Raw genomic sequence first — 14404 nt, 5'->3', positions numbered from 1 at the left:
TTGACACCCGCAAGCACTCGTCAAGCATGTTATGCCTGTGTCTCTCTCCCTCCCCCCCCTCTCTCTCTCTCTCTCTTTCTCTCTCTCTCACCAGCATTTCTTCTTCAACTAAGTTCACAAGCCCCGACTCTACCCCCAGAATCCTACGGTGTCTGCAGAAGGCAAATGCGAAGACTTTGGCGGTTTGTCTCTTCGAATAAACAATGGCGGCGAGTCTGTCTCGTGTATGTAGATCACACGTGTGCGGGCGTTTAGATCTCGACTATGTTCTCACCAGTTCACACGATGGCGATGGTGAGTGTTACAAGATGCCAATTACTACCATGAACTTAAATTATGGTGTGTTTATTCTAAACTCGTAACTGCTCTAGCCACAAATCTCACGTCCAATGCTTTATTGTAGCTGAAAATTAAGACAGAGGAAGAATTTCATCCACTTCATGATGGTTCTGATTCATGTCTAAGCTGATGGACGAGCACCGTCACAACCACCACGCCCATGACAGAGAATGGTGTGTGCGTGCGTGCGTGCGCGCGTGTGTGTGTGTGTGTGTGTGTGTGTGTGTGTGTGTGTGTGTGTGTGTGTGTGTGTGTGTGTGTGTGTGTGCGTGCGTTCGTGTGTACCTTGAAGTATGTCTACTTTGTACCTTTTACCGAATTAGTTGGAAACATCCACTTGAAGGGTTGTGCTCTGTTTACGACTCCACACCAAGAACGCACATCCCAGTTCACATTCACTTTTCACGGCTCCTATCGAAATTCATCTGTTTTGTCAATTTTTATGCCACCACAAAGCCCCGCGGTCATTTCCCAATGGCTATCAGTGACGACCACACGCTGTGGCTGCTTCACTCATTCCCCCGATATCCCGACAATCACAAGACACGTCGACGTCCAGGGGGGCCTCTGTGACACCCAAGCGTGCGCATCCTTCACTTGAAGCCAAGAACAAATCTAATCCTGCAACCTTAATTCGAGGATGGGTGGAGGTTCCTTATCGCCGCTCTTATCGGCAAGTATGGCAAGAGGGGCGTGGCACCGGGGGGGGGGGGGAGAGAGAGAGAGAGAGAGAGAGAGAGAGAGAGAGAGAGAGAGAGAGAGAGAGAGAGAGAGAGAGAGAGAGAGAGAGAGAGAGAGAGAGAGAGAGAGAGAGAGAGAGAGAGAGAGAGAGAGGCAGAGAGAGAGAGAGAGAAAAAGAGAGAGGCAGAGATAGAGAGAAAGAGAGGTAAAGAGAGAGAGAGTAAAGAGAGAGAGAGAGAGAGAGAGAGAGAGAAAGAGAGAGGCAGAGATAGAGAGAAAGAGAGGTAAAGAGAGAGAGAGAGAGAGAGAGAGAGAGAGAGAAAGAGAGAGGCAGAGATAGAGAGAAAGAGAGGTAAAGAGAGAGAGAGTAAAGAGAGAGAGAGAGAGAGAGAGAGAGAGAGAGAGAGAGAGAGAGAGAGAGAGAGAGAGAGAGACAGAGAGAGAAAAAGGGAGAGGCAGAGAGAGAGGAGAGGAGGAAGAGAAGAAAGGAAAGAGAAGAGAGGGAAGAGGAGAGAGGGAGGAGAAGAGAGGAAAGAGGAGAGAGGGAAGAGAAGAGAGGGAAGAGGAGAGAGATGGTGGGAGGGAGAGAGAGGGAAGGGAAGAGAGGGAAGAGGAGAGAGATGGTTGGAGGACGAGAGAGGGCGAACGTCCATTCCACGGAAAAAAAATGGGGCGGAACTGCCTGCGCACTTGTTTCCTGTAGCACTACCTTCCATGATCGATCACAATACGTAAGATCGATCACGAAGGCTTAAGATCACATAGGCTCAAACTCTTGAAAGTGTGTGTCTGCCAGGGCCACGCCCTGAACGTAAAACAGCAAAGTGAGTGAATGAAATCAACATGTGCTTAGTAACAGGGTCCCTAATGATTCAGTGCGTCCTTTTGCGTATCGTCACACATAAAAGAGCATCATAATTATAACTTTCTCATCCTCTTGGCTTATTCATATGTTGTCAGTGTCATCACATAATCTATTATATCCTTCGTCGAAGAAATAAACCATAATTTCAGGCAAACAGATTTTTAAAACAAAAGACATACTACACGAATAAACCTGACATATACTATAATGAAATACTCACCTGAGAATGCATTACAAAATTATTAGAACAAAATCGAATGCAAACACAACACAACCATGCTTTTGTTGCATCAAATCAACTCGAGGTCAGTGGCAAATTATTTAAAAAGTCAGCAAGTTTTTCACGACAAAAATTCACACTTTCTACACATCACCGTGCGAGCAAGTAGCGAAAATAAAACAAAATTAAAAAAAAACGTACCAGCAAAAATAAATATAAACGGAAGCAAAATACAGGCGTCCTTATTCATAGTGGCTTACACAAAACCCTAAACGTTTAAAAGTTTTCGTCAACAACAACAATAACATTTGGTTACATTTACAAATTCTCCACAATATTTAGCTACAGACAACAAATGTGAGTGCAAGTAGCTGTAGTATTGCTTATTATTTACGACAAAATGCGTAATAAAAGAAGCAAATGCTGTGGACTACGAGCACTTGTAAACGTTTACGGTGGTGTGGCTAATACTATGAAGACGCCATACATCTCGTAACAGGGCAATAAAATCAAATTTGAACAGAAAATAGAACAAAAAATATTTGATGAAGCGACAGTCCATAACCCGTGAATCTTTCCAACATCCTTCATTCCATGCTCCAAATCATAAAGAGGCGTTGTTTGGCCTCCTCGCAGATGCATCGCCTCAATTATAGATCTAAACCACGATGAACTAAAAACAACTGTAACTAAAAGTGAACTGAGATGACTACGTACACAATCCACAAGTGACAAATCACACACGCAATGCAATACAAAAGCCCCTTTAGCAAATGTGACCACCTTTTCAACACAAATATTTCTTTTTGTTAACATGAGGCAAAAAATAGGAATGACAGGTTATAGTAAAACAGATTTAAATTACATCGTCAGCAATACAGCGTCCGGCCTGCTGGCTCCGATTCATAGGTTATGTCCGGTCACTTCAAGTTCAGAAAGGTCAGCAACTGGTTCGTGGCTAGTCAGCACAGGAGTCCCACGGTCTTTGGACCTGCCACCATCCCTCTGACTGACACACGCACACATATCAGGTGACCCTACTTGGGTACAAACCAACTATATTCATGCTGAGTCAGTTGCACGCTCCAAATGGATGCAAAACGCCATACAGGGCAGGAAAGTGGATGAAGAGTGGTTACTGACAGAGTTACAACCTAGAACCCCAACTGCGTGGTCCCTTACACTGCCCAAAACCCATACGTGTCCAAGTAACCACCCTACATCTCTTCCTTCTTCCCTACTCTTTGACAACTGACCTTCTTGTTTTCCAAAAATGAGATGCATATTGACCTAGTCCCGTCCCACCACTCGTACTCAATAGTACCCCCGAACTTGGAGAAACAAGCCAAAGGTTCCTCCTCGTCTTCATCTTCGTCTTCGAGAAGACGACGAAGTGTGTCGTAGTCACTGTCTCTTGTAGCCAAGAAGGCCGTAGCAGGAGATGGTTGCGGAGGGAACGTGAAGGAGCCTTCCGGGTGCCAAGGTGGCACTAGCTGGGGTGAATGGGAGGCGGTCCAGTAGCCTGTGGCACTCTTCTTCTGCTCTCGTATGCCGGTGACTTCGAGGTCGCGAGTCCTGTCTTCGCTCAAGAATGTACGATCTTGAGGTTTACCGGTCATCCACTCGAACAACTCGTACAACTCCATCGTGAGAACAAAATAACTTTCTTTCTAAAACATCTCTCTGTCACAGGTGCTTCATTCAATGTCTACGAAATTCTTGGAAGATTCTTTTTTTTTTTGCACACACAAACGTATCGGTCACTGGCAAGAGGAGAATCCTTTCTCAAAAGCAGACTTTTTCACCGAACTCTCCAACGACATCAGGAACGCTCAGAGAGGAGAGGCTACTCTTGTTGCTGTTTAGGAGGCCCGTTGGCCAATGAGAACCCTTCCCCAGACCCCTCCAGAGGAAACTCTTTATCGCACCGAGGCCCATCGCTCCACCTCCCCCGCGAGTCACCCATGCGCACTCACACCCACGCCGGGGATCCTACGTTCCGAAGGGAGCGTTAAGTGAACGGGACTGTCGACGGCAGCCAGGGTCGACGTCATCAAGATGTAGGAATATATTCCCACGCTTCTTGTCGCGCGCGTTAACAGTCGTACATAATCAAGTCTGTTTTAATTCTCTCCGGGTGAGACGCAAATTACAAAGGTTTCCTGATGACCTTTAATACGATAATGCGCAATTCCAGCGACTATATGAGGCCGACATGAATGCCAATACCGGCCGCAACGACACCAGATGAACGATTCAGGTCACTGTTTCCCTTTGCCAATGCGCAATACTCAGCAAGAGGGTGACTTTAGCTCCGACTAAGAGGGGAAACTAGTGGCGTGGGCCGACGATAATGAGGAGACAAGAACCGCCGGCGACTCTGCCGGGTCGTGGGAAATGGCAAGAGCGGAAGAGGGCAGCACGAAACGGATCAAGATATTGTTTGACTTCGCTTGAGCTTATGGCATCCATGTCAAGGCTGTCGACTGAATGTTCGAAGTATTAAAACAAGCAATGGGAGTTGATGAAGAGGAGGGAAAGTCGTTAAAAGACGAGGAGGAACAGAAGCAAAAGGAAGAGGAAGAGGAGGAAGAAAAGGAACAACAGAAAGAGGAAGACGAGGAAGGGGAGGGCAACGAAATGAAGGAGAAAGGAATGGAAGTGGAAGAGGAGGAGTAGAAGGAAGAAATGGAGGTGGAAGAGGAGGAGAAGGAGGAGGAAAAGCGGAGGAGGGGGAGTGGTGGCAGAGAAAATGAAAAAAGGAGGAGGAGGAGGAGGAGGAAGAAGAGAAGGAAAAGGACGAGGACGAAAAGAAAGGGAGGTGGAGGAGGCGGAAGAAGAGAAGGAAAAGTAGGAAGAAAGGAAGGGGAGATGGAGGAGGAGGAGGACAAAATAGAAAAGGAGGTGGAGGAGGAGGAGGAAGAGGAGTAGGAGGAGGAAAAGGTCAGTGCCCATTACCATCTACTCCTTCCCCGCCCCAATCCGAGAGCAGGAATGGTGTCCTTGCCTCCTCCTCCTCTTCTCTTCTTCGGCTCTCCCTCCTCCCGTCTTCGCTTTTTAATTCCCATTCCACTGTAGCGTCACCCTTGTTCTCTTATCTATTTTTCTTTTGAATCTCCACAACCTGAGGGCCTTCTTTCCCGCACGCCCAGCAAATTCGTTTTTTTTTTTTTCCATTTCCGCCTCCCCGTTTCCCTCCCTCCCTCCCTCTCGCGTTCCCTCCTCCCTCGTCTCCCCACGCGAGGCCATTACCATCGTCGACTCCGTCATCGCTCCCACGGGAGTTCCCGCACTCTCTCTCTCTTCCCCTCCACCTCGACCTTTCCCCTTTCTTCATCCACCTCCCAGTTTTCTTTATATACATATACATTTATATATATATATATATATATATATATATATATATATATATATGTATATATACTGTATATATATATATATAAGTATACATACATATATATATATATATATATATATATATATATATATATATATAAAATGCGTGTGTGTGTGTGCGCGCGCGCGCGCGCGCGATGGTCCTCTTACATCTCCCAAGAGTGAAAAATATCGGTGCCGATAGATAGAAAAAAATACATCACCATCTTTATAACTGCATTTTCATCCAAGAACTTCGTAGCCATATGAAAAAAATTATGAGTAGTATTATAGATGGAAATTTAACCAATTTCGAGTGGATATCCGGTAAATGCTTCTGAAAGGCAATCTATTAAATTCATACCTTACAACAACACAAATTTAACCATTTTCCTTTCCATCGAATGTACGGTACCACAGAACCATAGAAAACGAGAGGTATGACTATACACATTGTTTAATAGCACTTATTCAACTTATTTGTTTGTTTATGTTATCTTTTCACGGTATTGATAAAAACAACCAGCGCACGTAAGTATACTCATACCTCTCCCAACGTACAAGATAAAGTAATAAGCGTGCCCGGGAAAAGTACTTTTGAAGAAAAATATATTTTTCTTTTTGTTTTCCCGGGCAAACTTTCGGATAAAGAACTCAGACCAGTGCCTACCTTGTCGTCGGACTTCTTCTTCTTCTTCCTTGATTTCTTCTCCCCGCCTTCAGACCTCTTCTTCTTCTTCTTTTTCTTCTCGCCTTCGTCTCCACCATCCTCTGGGGCCTTGTTCTCCTCATCTTCAGCGGTCGCCTTCTCCACCTTCTCTTGTTCCAACTTGGAGCGGATGAAGGCCTCTACAGCCTCCCTCTCCTCGCCCTCATATCCCTCGGCCATCTTCATGAGGAAGGCCGTACGAGCTGCATCCTCATCCTCGTCTTCCCCAAGCTGTTCTTCGTCTTCCTCCTCGTTCTTCTTCAGCCTCGAGGAGGGCACGTCGTCCTCATCTTCGTTCCCAGGCCAGCCTTCCTCTTCATCTTTGTATGCCTTCCCTTCCATCTGATAACACATCATAAATATTCAGTTAATGTAACAAACACAGACTAATACCGTGAACTATTTTGTCTCTGCTCTCGCTATCAAGACAGTAAACACAGGAAGCTTTATCATCACAATATATAGACAGTGAAGTAGTGACAGAGTATTAGTGCATTCAAAAGGCCAATCATTCCTAGCTCACATTACGGCACACCCAAATCTAATAAGTTAGAATGGTTTGTTATTTAGTTTGTTATGTTTTACTACATCCCATGCCACTACAGAGCATTGGTGACGCAAGAACAGTAGTGTAGAGTTTCTTACCATGTAAAATGTCTTGTGATGCGAAAAAAAAGAGCGTGACAATGAAACAGAAGTGGAAAAGGGCTTCCCTTACACATTCACTTTTTCTCCAAGTCTGCACAACATAGTTACACTTATGCAGCACATACAGTATGTATTCTCTCTTTCACGCACAGTTAGAGAAAGAGTGAGAGAGAGGGGGGAGGGGAGGGAAGACCAAATGTGTGTTTTTATATTTGCCTACTTGTACTCCCATTAAGTGTGAGTGTGTGTGTGTGTGTGTGTGTGTGTGTGTGTGTGTGTGTGTGTGTGTGTGTGTTTTATGGATAAAATACATGAGTGTTTGATCTAGAAGTCAAAGTTCTCTGGAAACAGAATAGAGTGTGTCTGTGGTAGCCTGTACTTACGTCAGCCATTGTGTTAGGAGCTTCTTTTTCACACACACGGTTATCATTTGTTAGTAACTCATCACCACCAGCACTGCCATGCGTTTGTTCCGTGCAAAGAACGTCCTTCCCGGGCGTGGAAGGAGCGTTGTCCGAAGTCTGTGGGTCAGAAGAGGTCTCAACCAAGTCTTGCCGAATTGCATCTGGTTCCGCTTCGGGCGGTTCGGTTTTTGTCGAAGTTGTGCTCTCCGAATCTTCAAAGTCAGATTTTCTGAGGTCGTTCGAGGGAATCTCTGGGATAACATCCTGGGGAGCGTCTTCAGAAACATCGACCGAGTTCTCATTAAAAGAACTACTAATACTTGTTTGTTCTTCGGAACTAATAAGAACAGTTTCCTCATCTTCATTGACTGTTATTGATTCCGTCTGCACTTTGTCAACGTCTTCAACAATTATAAGTACATCACTGAGTTCGGTGTTGCGAGCTTCCTGATGACCCTTGATTGAATTCCTATAATCTTGGGATCCTTGGATTAACTGAACTTCTGCGCTTTCAGATCTATCAGAGTCTTCCAGCAGTCGGATTTCAACGCTGCTCGGTGGCTCGATGTCTTTGAGGATGTCCTCCAGTGCCATCTGGCCCTCTAGGTGACTTGGATTGAAATTGTCCTCAAACATGTCGAATTCCCCGTCAGGTGCTCCTTTGAGGTCGCAATCGTCACTGATTATTTCACCATTTTCTTCTGTGACGATGATTTTCACACCGCTGGGTGTCGTTACTTTCTCGGAGCTCAGAAGATCAAATGGCTGCATTATGACTTCAGTGGCGACCTCCACTTCTTCAGTTCCAAATTCAATCTTTGGTTCTTGGTTACCTTTGCATATATACGGGTCTTTACTTTCTTTGGTGCTGTTTTCATTGAAACGATTTTCAAAGATATCTAAGTCTTCAGCGCTTGGAAGTTCTCCTTTGTCTATCACTGTGTCGAAATCAAGTATATGTTCACTGTTCTTGGTAATTCCCAGTTCTCTACTGTCATCAAAGTTCGTTACCTGATCACCCTCTTCTATGGTAATTAGGTTACTTTCAATTAGAAGTTCTTCTTCTGCGCTAATTCCTTCACTGACTATGCTATAACTTCTCGAGAGGTCTGTATTTCGAGAGACAACGTGGACCTGGCACGAAGTCTCGGTGCCAGCGCCCTTCTCGTCGTCCATGTACACTACTGTGGCACTTTCGTCCATGGCCTCAAACGCTTCGTATCCCTCCTCGTATCCTTCCAACGTTCCTTGTTTCTGGAAAGTCGAGGGGATCGAGGAGAACGATTCCAAAAGGTTCTCCTCCATCGACGAGTTTGAAATGGTCTGGACTGAGTACGAAACATTAGTAAAACTAGAATCAAGACCTAAAAGATCATCTGACTGAGGGATGATAGTAGTGGCTGCTGTGCTGTCCTCAGCTGAAGAACTGTTGGATTTATCAGTAGAACTGAATAAGCCAGGGTCATCTGTAGGAATTAACGTTTGGTGACTGAATGTCTGTTGCGCGGCACTGGGAGAGAGAGGGTCTGGAGAGCTTCCAGAGGGCGACCCCGGAAGGTCTGAGGACGACTCCAGAGAGTCGTGACAACCACTGGGCAGACTCAAGTCGTCAACATTAACCTTGTTCGGCGACAGAACCTCGATCCCACTTTCGACCTCTGCTTTGGCCAAGTCGTCGAGATTAAGACTGAGCGTGTTAGAGTTAGTCACGTCTATGTTAACGGTATCCACTGAGTCAAGGCTGATGAGCTGATCTGCACCTTCCTTCTTGATGCGCAGCTCATCCTCAATGGAGTCTGAACTGATCAGAGACTCTAAGTCGGCCTGCCCGTCTTTGGAAAGCGTTGTGACCTCTAACGAGTCTTGGGGACTAAGTCTGTTAGTAAGCTCTGCGTCTATGAGCTCCTGGAGGGAGAGGGACGGATCCTGAGGTCCCTTCGAGATGACTGGGGTTGTGTTAGCGTCAAACTCGAGGGAATCCGGTACCAGGGAGTCCGTTTTCCCTTTACTACTTACGGGGGTGTCGCTGTCCACGTCTGACATCTTTGGCCCTGGAACGAGAAAAGACAAATGTGATGTTACTTCAGGGAGGCTACGTGCACAATACTTCTTTTCTTTAACTGACAGGGCTTCCGTGCATCCCTGTGTTTACGTCAAACAGGAAAGACACACACACACACACACACACACACACACACACACACACACACATTCTCTAAAAATCTGAACTGTATCTAGTAAACTATTCTTCATTACTTATATACATTTATTTCACTTCTGACTACGATTTTTGGAATCCTTGAGCACATTATAATGGCACTACAATAACCCCACATCTCCTTCCTCCACCCGCAAGCTTCTCCATGTTCCTGACTCTCCCCACTTCTCTGCTCCTCCAACATGCACGTCTCCTCCTCTTCCTCCTCATTGGCAGCCTCACCCTCTCTAACACTTGTCCTATCACCCTTAAATTAGTTTCTATTTATTGCCCACACTGTGTCGATCACCAACTACGTTGGTCATTCCTCTATCGAAATGTTTTTTTTTTTTTTTTTTTTTTTTTTTTTTTCTACCTGACCAATTTTTCCGGCACACGTCCCTAAACATAATTTCCCCTTCTGCCTAAAATTTGGGTCCTCAATTTTTGTCAAGTTTTTTTGGACTAGATTTTGGAGAAGTCTCTCCTTCAGTGTGTAAGTCTAAATCGTCATCTGGGTTCGTTCTGAAAGGTTTTCCATATCTGATCCTCCTCACGTTTCCTCCCCTGATCTTGTCGACTCTGAGCAGTAGATCTTGTCTTAGGACACTAAAACAAGGTCTTTTCTGTTCAGGTATGACAGGAATGCAAGTGGATATCCTGAGAAAATTTATATATTTACTTATTTATTTATTCATTTATTTATCTATTTATTTGTTTGTTTGTTTACTCATTATAGTTTGACCCTAATTAAGTTGTGGTCATTAAGTGCAATGTTGTCGCCACTTCATTCATTGTTAATCATCTTTTTGCAGGTCCAGCAAATTCTCACGCCCTAATTCCCCGGCTGCTACTTGGCAGACGTCTTCCTCCCGCTGTCGCTACCGGCAGAAACGCGACATTCCCTCCTGCAGTGACCCTCAGGGGGTCAGTCTGGCTCTCTGCCATCAGATCATGGGAAGAACGTCAGGTAGCTTCTACCTTTACAATCGCACATGCTGAAACAGACCAGACACATGCAATGGTAAATCCCCGCCCACCAAACGAGCCCCATACGGTGTCTGCAGACAAAAGCGAGAATATTATTATGAATGATGAATTCCCCGTGTATCTGCTAAAGACAAACCAGACAGAGTCAGCAAGTCCGTTACTGAGACCAATATTCTCGCTTGCATGTACAGTAGTGTTGCCATTCTTACCGTCATAGGTTATATAAATAAATATATATATATATATATATAGTTATATTTATATATTGATATATATATATATATATATATATATATATATATATATATTTATTTATATAACCTATGACGGTAAGAATGGCAACACTTTTCTAACTTTACATAACGAAGCGGACCAGCGATATACAGTCTTCGTGCTCATGAAGTGGGGTCGAAGCGGAGCAAGCTAAAGAGGGCCCTTTGCATTTATATTCGATTCTTCTCTTTATTCTGGTTGGCGACAGCCGATTTGAAGCATTTATGGGTCCTTAATACTTTCGCGGTTATCCCTAAATTCTAAAAAGAAGATGAAGAAGAAATAAAAAAAATATGCCACCGGGCGATCTCAAGCAAAGGTAGCGCTCACCCCCCCCCCTACCTGCGCAGCGACAAGTGTTAGTATTATAAAGAGAAAAAGTTCATCACTCCAGCAGATTATTCCCAAAGGACCATTCCTACCGCCTATCAAATGAATTATTAAAATATATTATACTATCATAAATGTGTGTGTGTGTGTGTGTGTGTGTGAGAGAGAGAGAGAGAGAGAGAGTGTAATTGTGCGTGCGTGTGTGCGCCTCACTGCATTACCCACAACTTAATTAAGCGGCATGACCAGGGATGACAACGAGAGACTGAGATAGGAGTGTTTGTCTATGTGTGTGTGTTGGGGATTCTTCACATGTGTTTTTACTGTGTTTGAAATGGATGTTGGGTTTGAATCACCTACCACCCCCCTTATAATGGGGAAAGATCTTCTGGTATACACGACCCGTGCGGAATGTGTATTGGCTACCTACGTTTCAGACAGTCACCACTTTAGGGAATTTAGGGGCACCCCTACGGACCAGAGACACACAATATCTACATTTGAAAATCAAAATCTACCTAAAAAAGAATAATCAGTTTTTACTTCTAGAAATGCTGATCTATCACAGGCGAAATTAACAAAAAAGTAATAATGTAAGACATACCAACATTATCCTAGTAATAAAAGTGGGCATAAAAATTAACCTTACGAAGTAGACAAGAAATTCACAAGAATGATAATGATAAAAGAAGATTCATCATTCCTTTTGCCGACTGTAACATGGGATGGCGGTGCAACTGAACCACGGGTTCTCAAATGTCTTCGTGATTTACACGGTAAATAAGCCTCAATTATCGAAATGGGAAGATGACCACATTTCACATAACCATCCAAGAACAGACACAAGAAGAACTTTGGAAACAGCTTATAAAGAACTATGAAAGAAAAAAGACATCAACTGCTGAGTGGGATTCGTGTCCCGGGGCCAAATGTCCGCGCGGGTGGAGGAAAGGGAGTGGACACTCCAGCAAGGGTTAAGTCCTACTGGGAGAATTACTGACAACTTGAATATTTCCTCTACCATATGAATTCACATGTTTCTTCTGTTTTATGATTATTAATATATGTGACATATTTTCATGTTTAAGTCCAACACCCAAAAAATGAAATCAATTCCCTCTTCGCTGTGCACACACACACACACACGCACACACACACACACGTCTGGCTGTCTCGACAGAGACTGCAGCAGATCCGAGGTGAATACACACACACACAGTGCAATAAAGTAGCTTTTTAAGGCAGGAATTCACAGCCAGAGCTTGTTTATCCCCATCACTTCAATATATGGCAACCCACTTCCGTACCCCACTTCCCTTTATTAATAGAAATAGTTGCACACCAATACAACACCGTCAACAGTCCAACATATCTTCCTAGAGACATGGGAGAGCCCTGGGACCAATGCTACTTGCTGTGAGGCTGCAGGTTTCCAGTTAGTGAATTATTTCAGAGGTTGATCTTTGAAAATGTAGGGTTCTCTGTTAAAGATTTCATTTCTATAATTCTGGCTGGAGTAATGGTAAAAAAATATTACCCCACGCTGATAAGACCAGGACTGGAGTACACTGCAACAATATGGACACCCAGCACAAAAAAAAAAAAGAATATAAAGAAATTAGAAAGAATCCAACACTCTCAAAATTGACATACGAACAAAGATTGTCTAAACTGGAACTACCAACCCTGGAACAAAGAAGAGAATGAGGAGATCTATTGGCCATTTACAGAATCATGAAAGGCATGGAAGTCCTTGACAGAGAAGACTTATTATATAGGGATAAAAGAAAAAACGAGAGGGCATGAAAAGAAATTCAAAAAGGTAGTTATAGAAGAGATCTGAATAAAAAGTTTTCCACACAGAGTGGTGGATGTCTGGAACAAATTGGACGAGACAACAGTGTGTGCAAAAACCATACAAGGATTTAAGAACAAACTAGATACATACATACATACATATACATATACCAAGGCTTTTTCCCCCTTCCAAGGGAGGTAGCCAAAAAGGGAAAGGCATAAAAACACTCCCACCCATTTCATCCCTAAATACACTCCACACCCCTCCCACCCTCCCTCTCATCTGAGCACCTCCTGGATGACGGGTCATCCCTGCACCCTGCCCACCGCCCTGGGTCAGAAGCAGTGTCGCAAGACACAGCACATCCACAGCAAGCCCGCTTCATTTAATCGGCGACCCCCCCTCTCCGTCCCCCCTTGCATATAAGGAGAGGACGGGGAGAAATCCCTTCGGGCTGCGTCAAAATTTACTCACACATACTACCCCACCCCCCCGCCCATTCCTCCTCATGCAATCACAACATCATCCATATACAACCATTCTCCACTCCCCTCTGTCTTCCGTCCTCTCCCTTCCTTCCTCAACAGACATTCCCCTCTTCCCCAAAGCCCCCTTCACCCCATCCATCCACCTCATCCTAGGACGTCCCCTCATGTTCACTCCCTCCACATCTGCCTTCCATACCTCTTTTACTAGTCTTTCTTCACTCATTCTTTCCATGTGTCCAAACCATCCTAATATTCTTTCATCAACCCTATCTCCCAAATCCTTTTTCACCCCTGTTCTCCTCCTCACCTCCTCATTTCTCACTCTATCCAGCCTAGTAACCCCCACCATACTTCTCAGACACCTCATCTCAAACACATTCAAACTCCTTCTCTCTTCTTCTCTTATGTTCCACGTTTCTGCCCCATACAGTGCTGTTGGCACAATCACTCCTTCATACAGTCTCCTCTTCGCATCCATTCCCAAATGTCTATTCCTCATTACACTCTTCAATCCACCAAGGCATTTACTCGCTTCTCTCAATCTACATTCTACCTCCACCTTCACTCCACCTTTTCCTGCTACACTTGCACCCAAGTATCTAAAACTATCCACTTCCTCCAGTCGCTCTCCCTTAATATTCACTTCCAGTCTACTGCCACTTTCACCCCTTGTACATCTCATCACCTTACTTTTACCCACATTTATCTTTAGCTTTCTTCTATCACATACTCTCCCAAACTCTGCCACCAGCTTCCTCAATCCCTCCTCTGACCCTGCCACAAGCGCAGTGTCGTCCGCGCAAACAACAGCTGGCTCACCTCCCACTTTTCTCCATTTTCTTTAACTATCTCCAATCCCTGACCCAATACCCTAGCATTCACCTCTCGCACCACCCCATCCATGTATAAGTTGAACAGCTAGGGCGACATAACGCATCCTTGACGAAGTCCCACCTTTACTTCAAACCACTCACTCTCTCCATTTCTAATCCTGACACAAGCTCTACTACTCTCATAAAAACTCTTGACAGCTCCCAAAAGCTTTCCTCCTATCCCATAAATCTGCATAACCTCCCACAGTGCCTTT

General features: G+C 44.5%; 1 protein-coding gene across 1 annotated transcript in view; it reads right to left on the bottom strand.

The window, feature by feature from the left end:
* The window catches only part of LOC143039888 (uncharacterized), a gene marked incomplete at its 3' end in the record, with an annotated part of 141577 nt that overhangs the window by 114346 nt on the left and 12827 nt on the right, over positions 1 to 14404 (bottom strand). Inside the window, 3 exon segments of the mRNA XM_076210209.1 lie at positions 3362 to 3745; positions 6151 to 6531; positions 9258 to 9292. Of these exon segments, the coding sequence (XP_076066324.1) occupies positions 3362 to 3745; positions 6151 to 6531; positions 9258 to 9292 (800 nt within the window).

The sequence above is a fragment of the Oratosquilla oratoria genome, chromosome 27 (genome assembly GCF_046742065.1).
Source record: "Oratosquilla oratoria isolate Oo_2021 chromosome 27, ASM4674206v1, whole genome shotgun sequence".
NCBI classification, from domain to species: domain Eukaryota; kingdom Metazoa; phylum Arthropoda; class Malacostraca; order Stomatopoda; family Squillidae; genus Oratosquilla; species Oratosquilla oratoria.
Note: the sequence above shows the minus strand (reverse complement) of the source record. Positions and strands in the feature narration are given on the sequence as shown.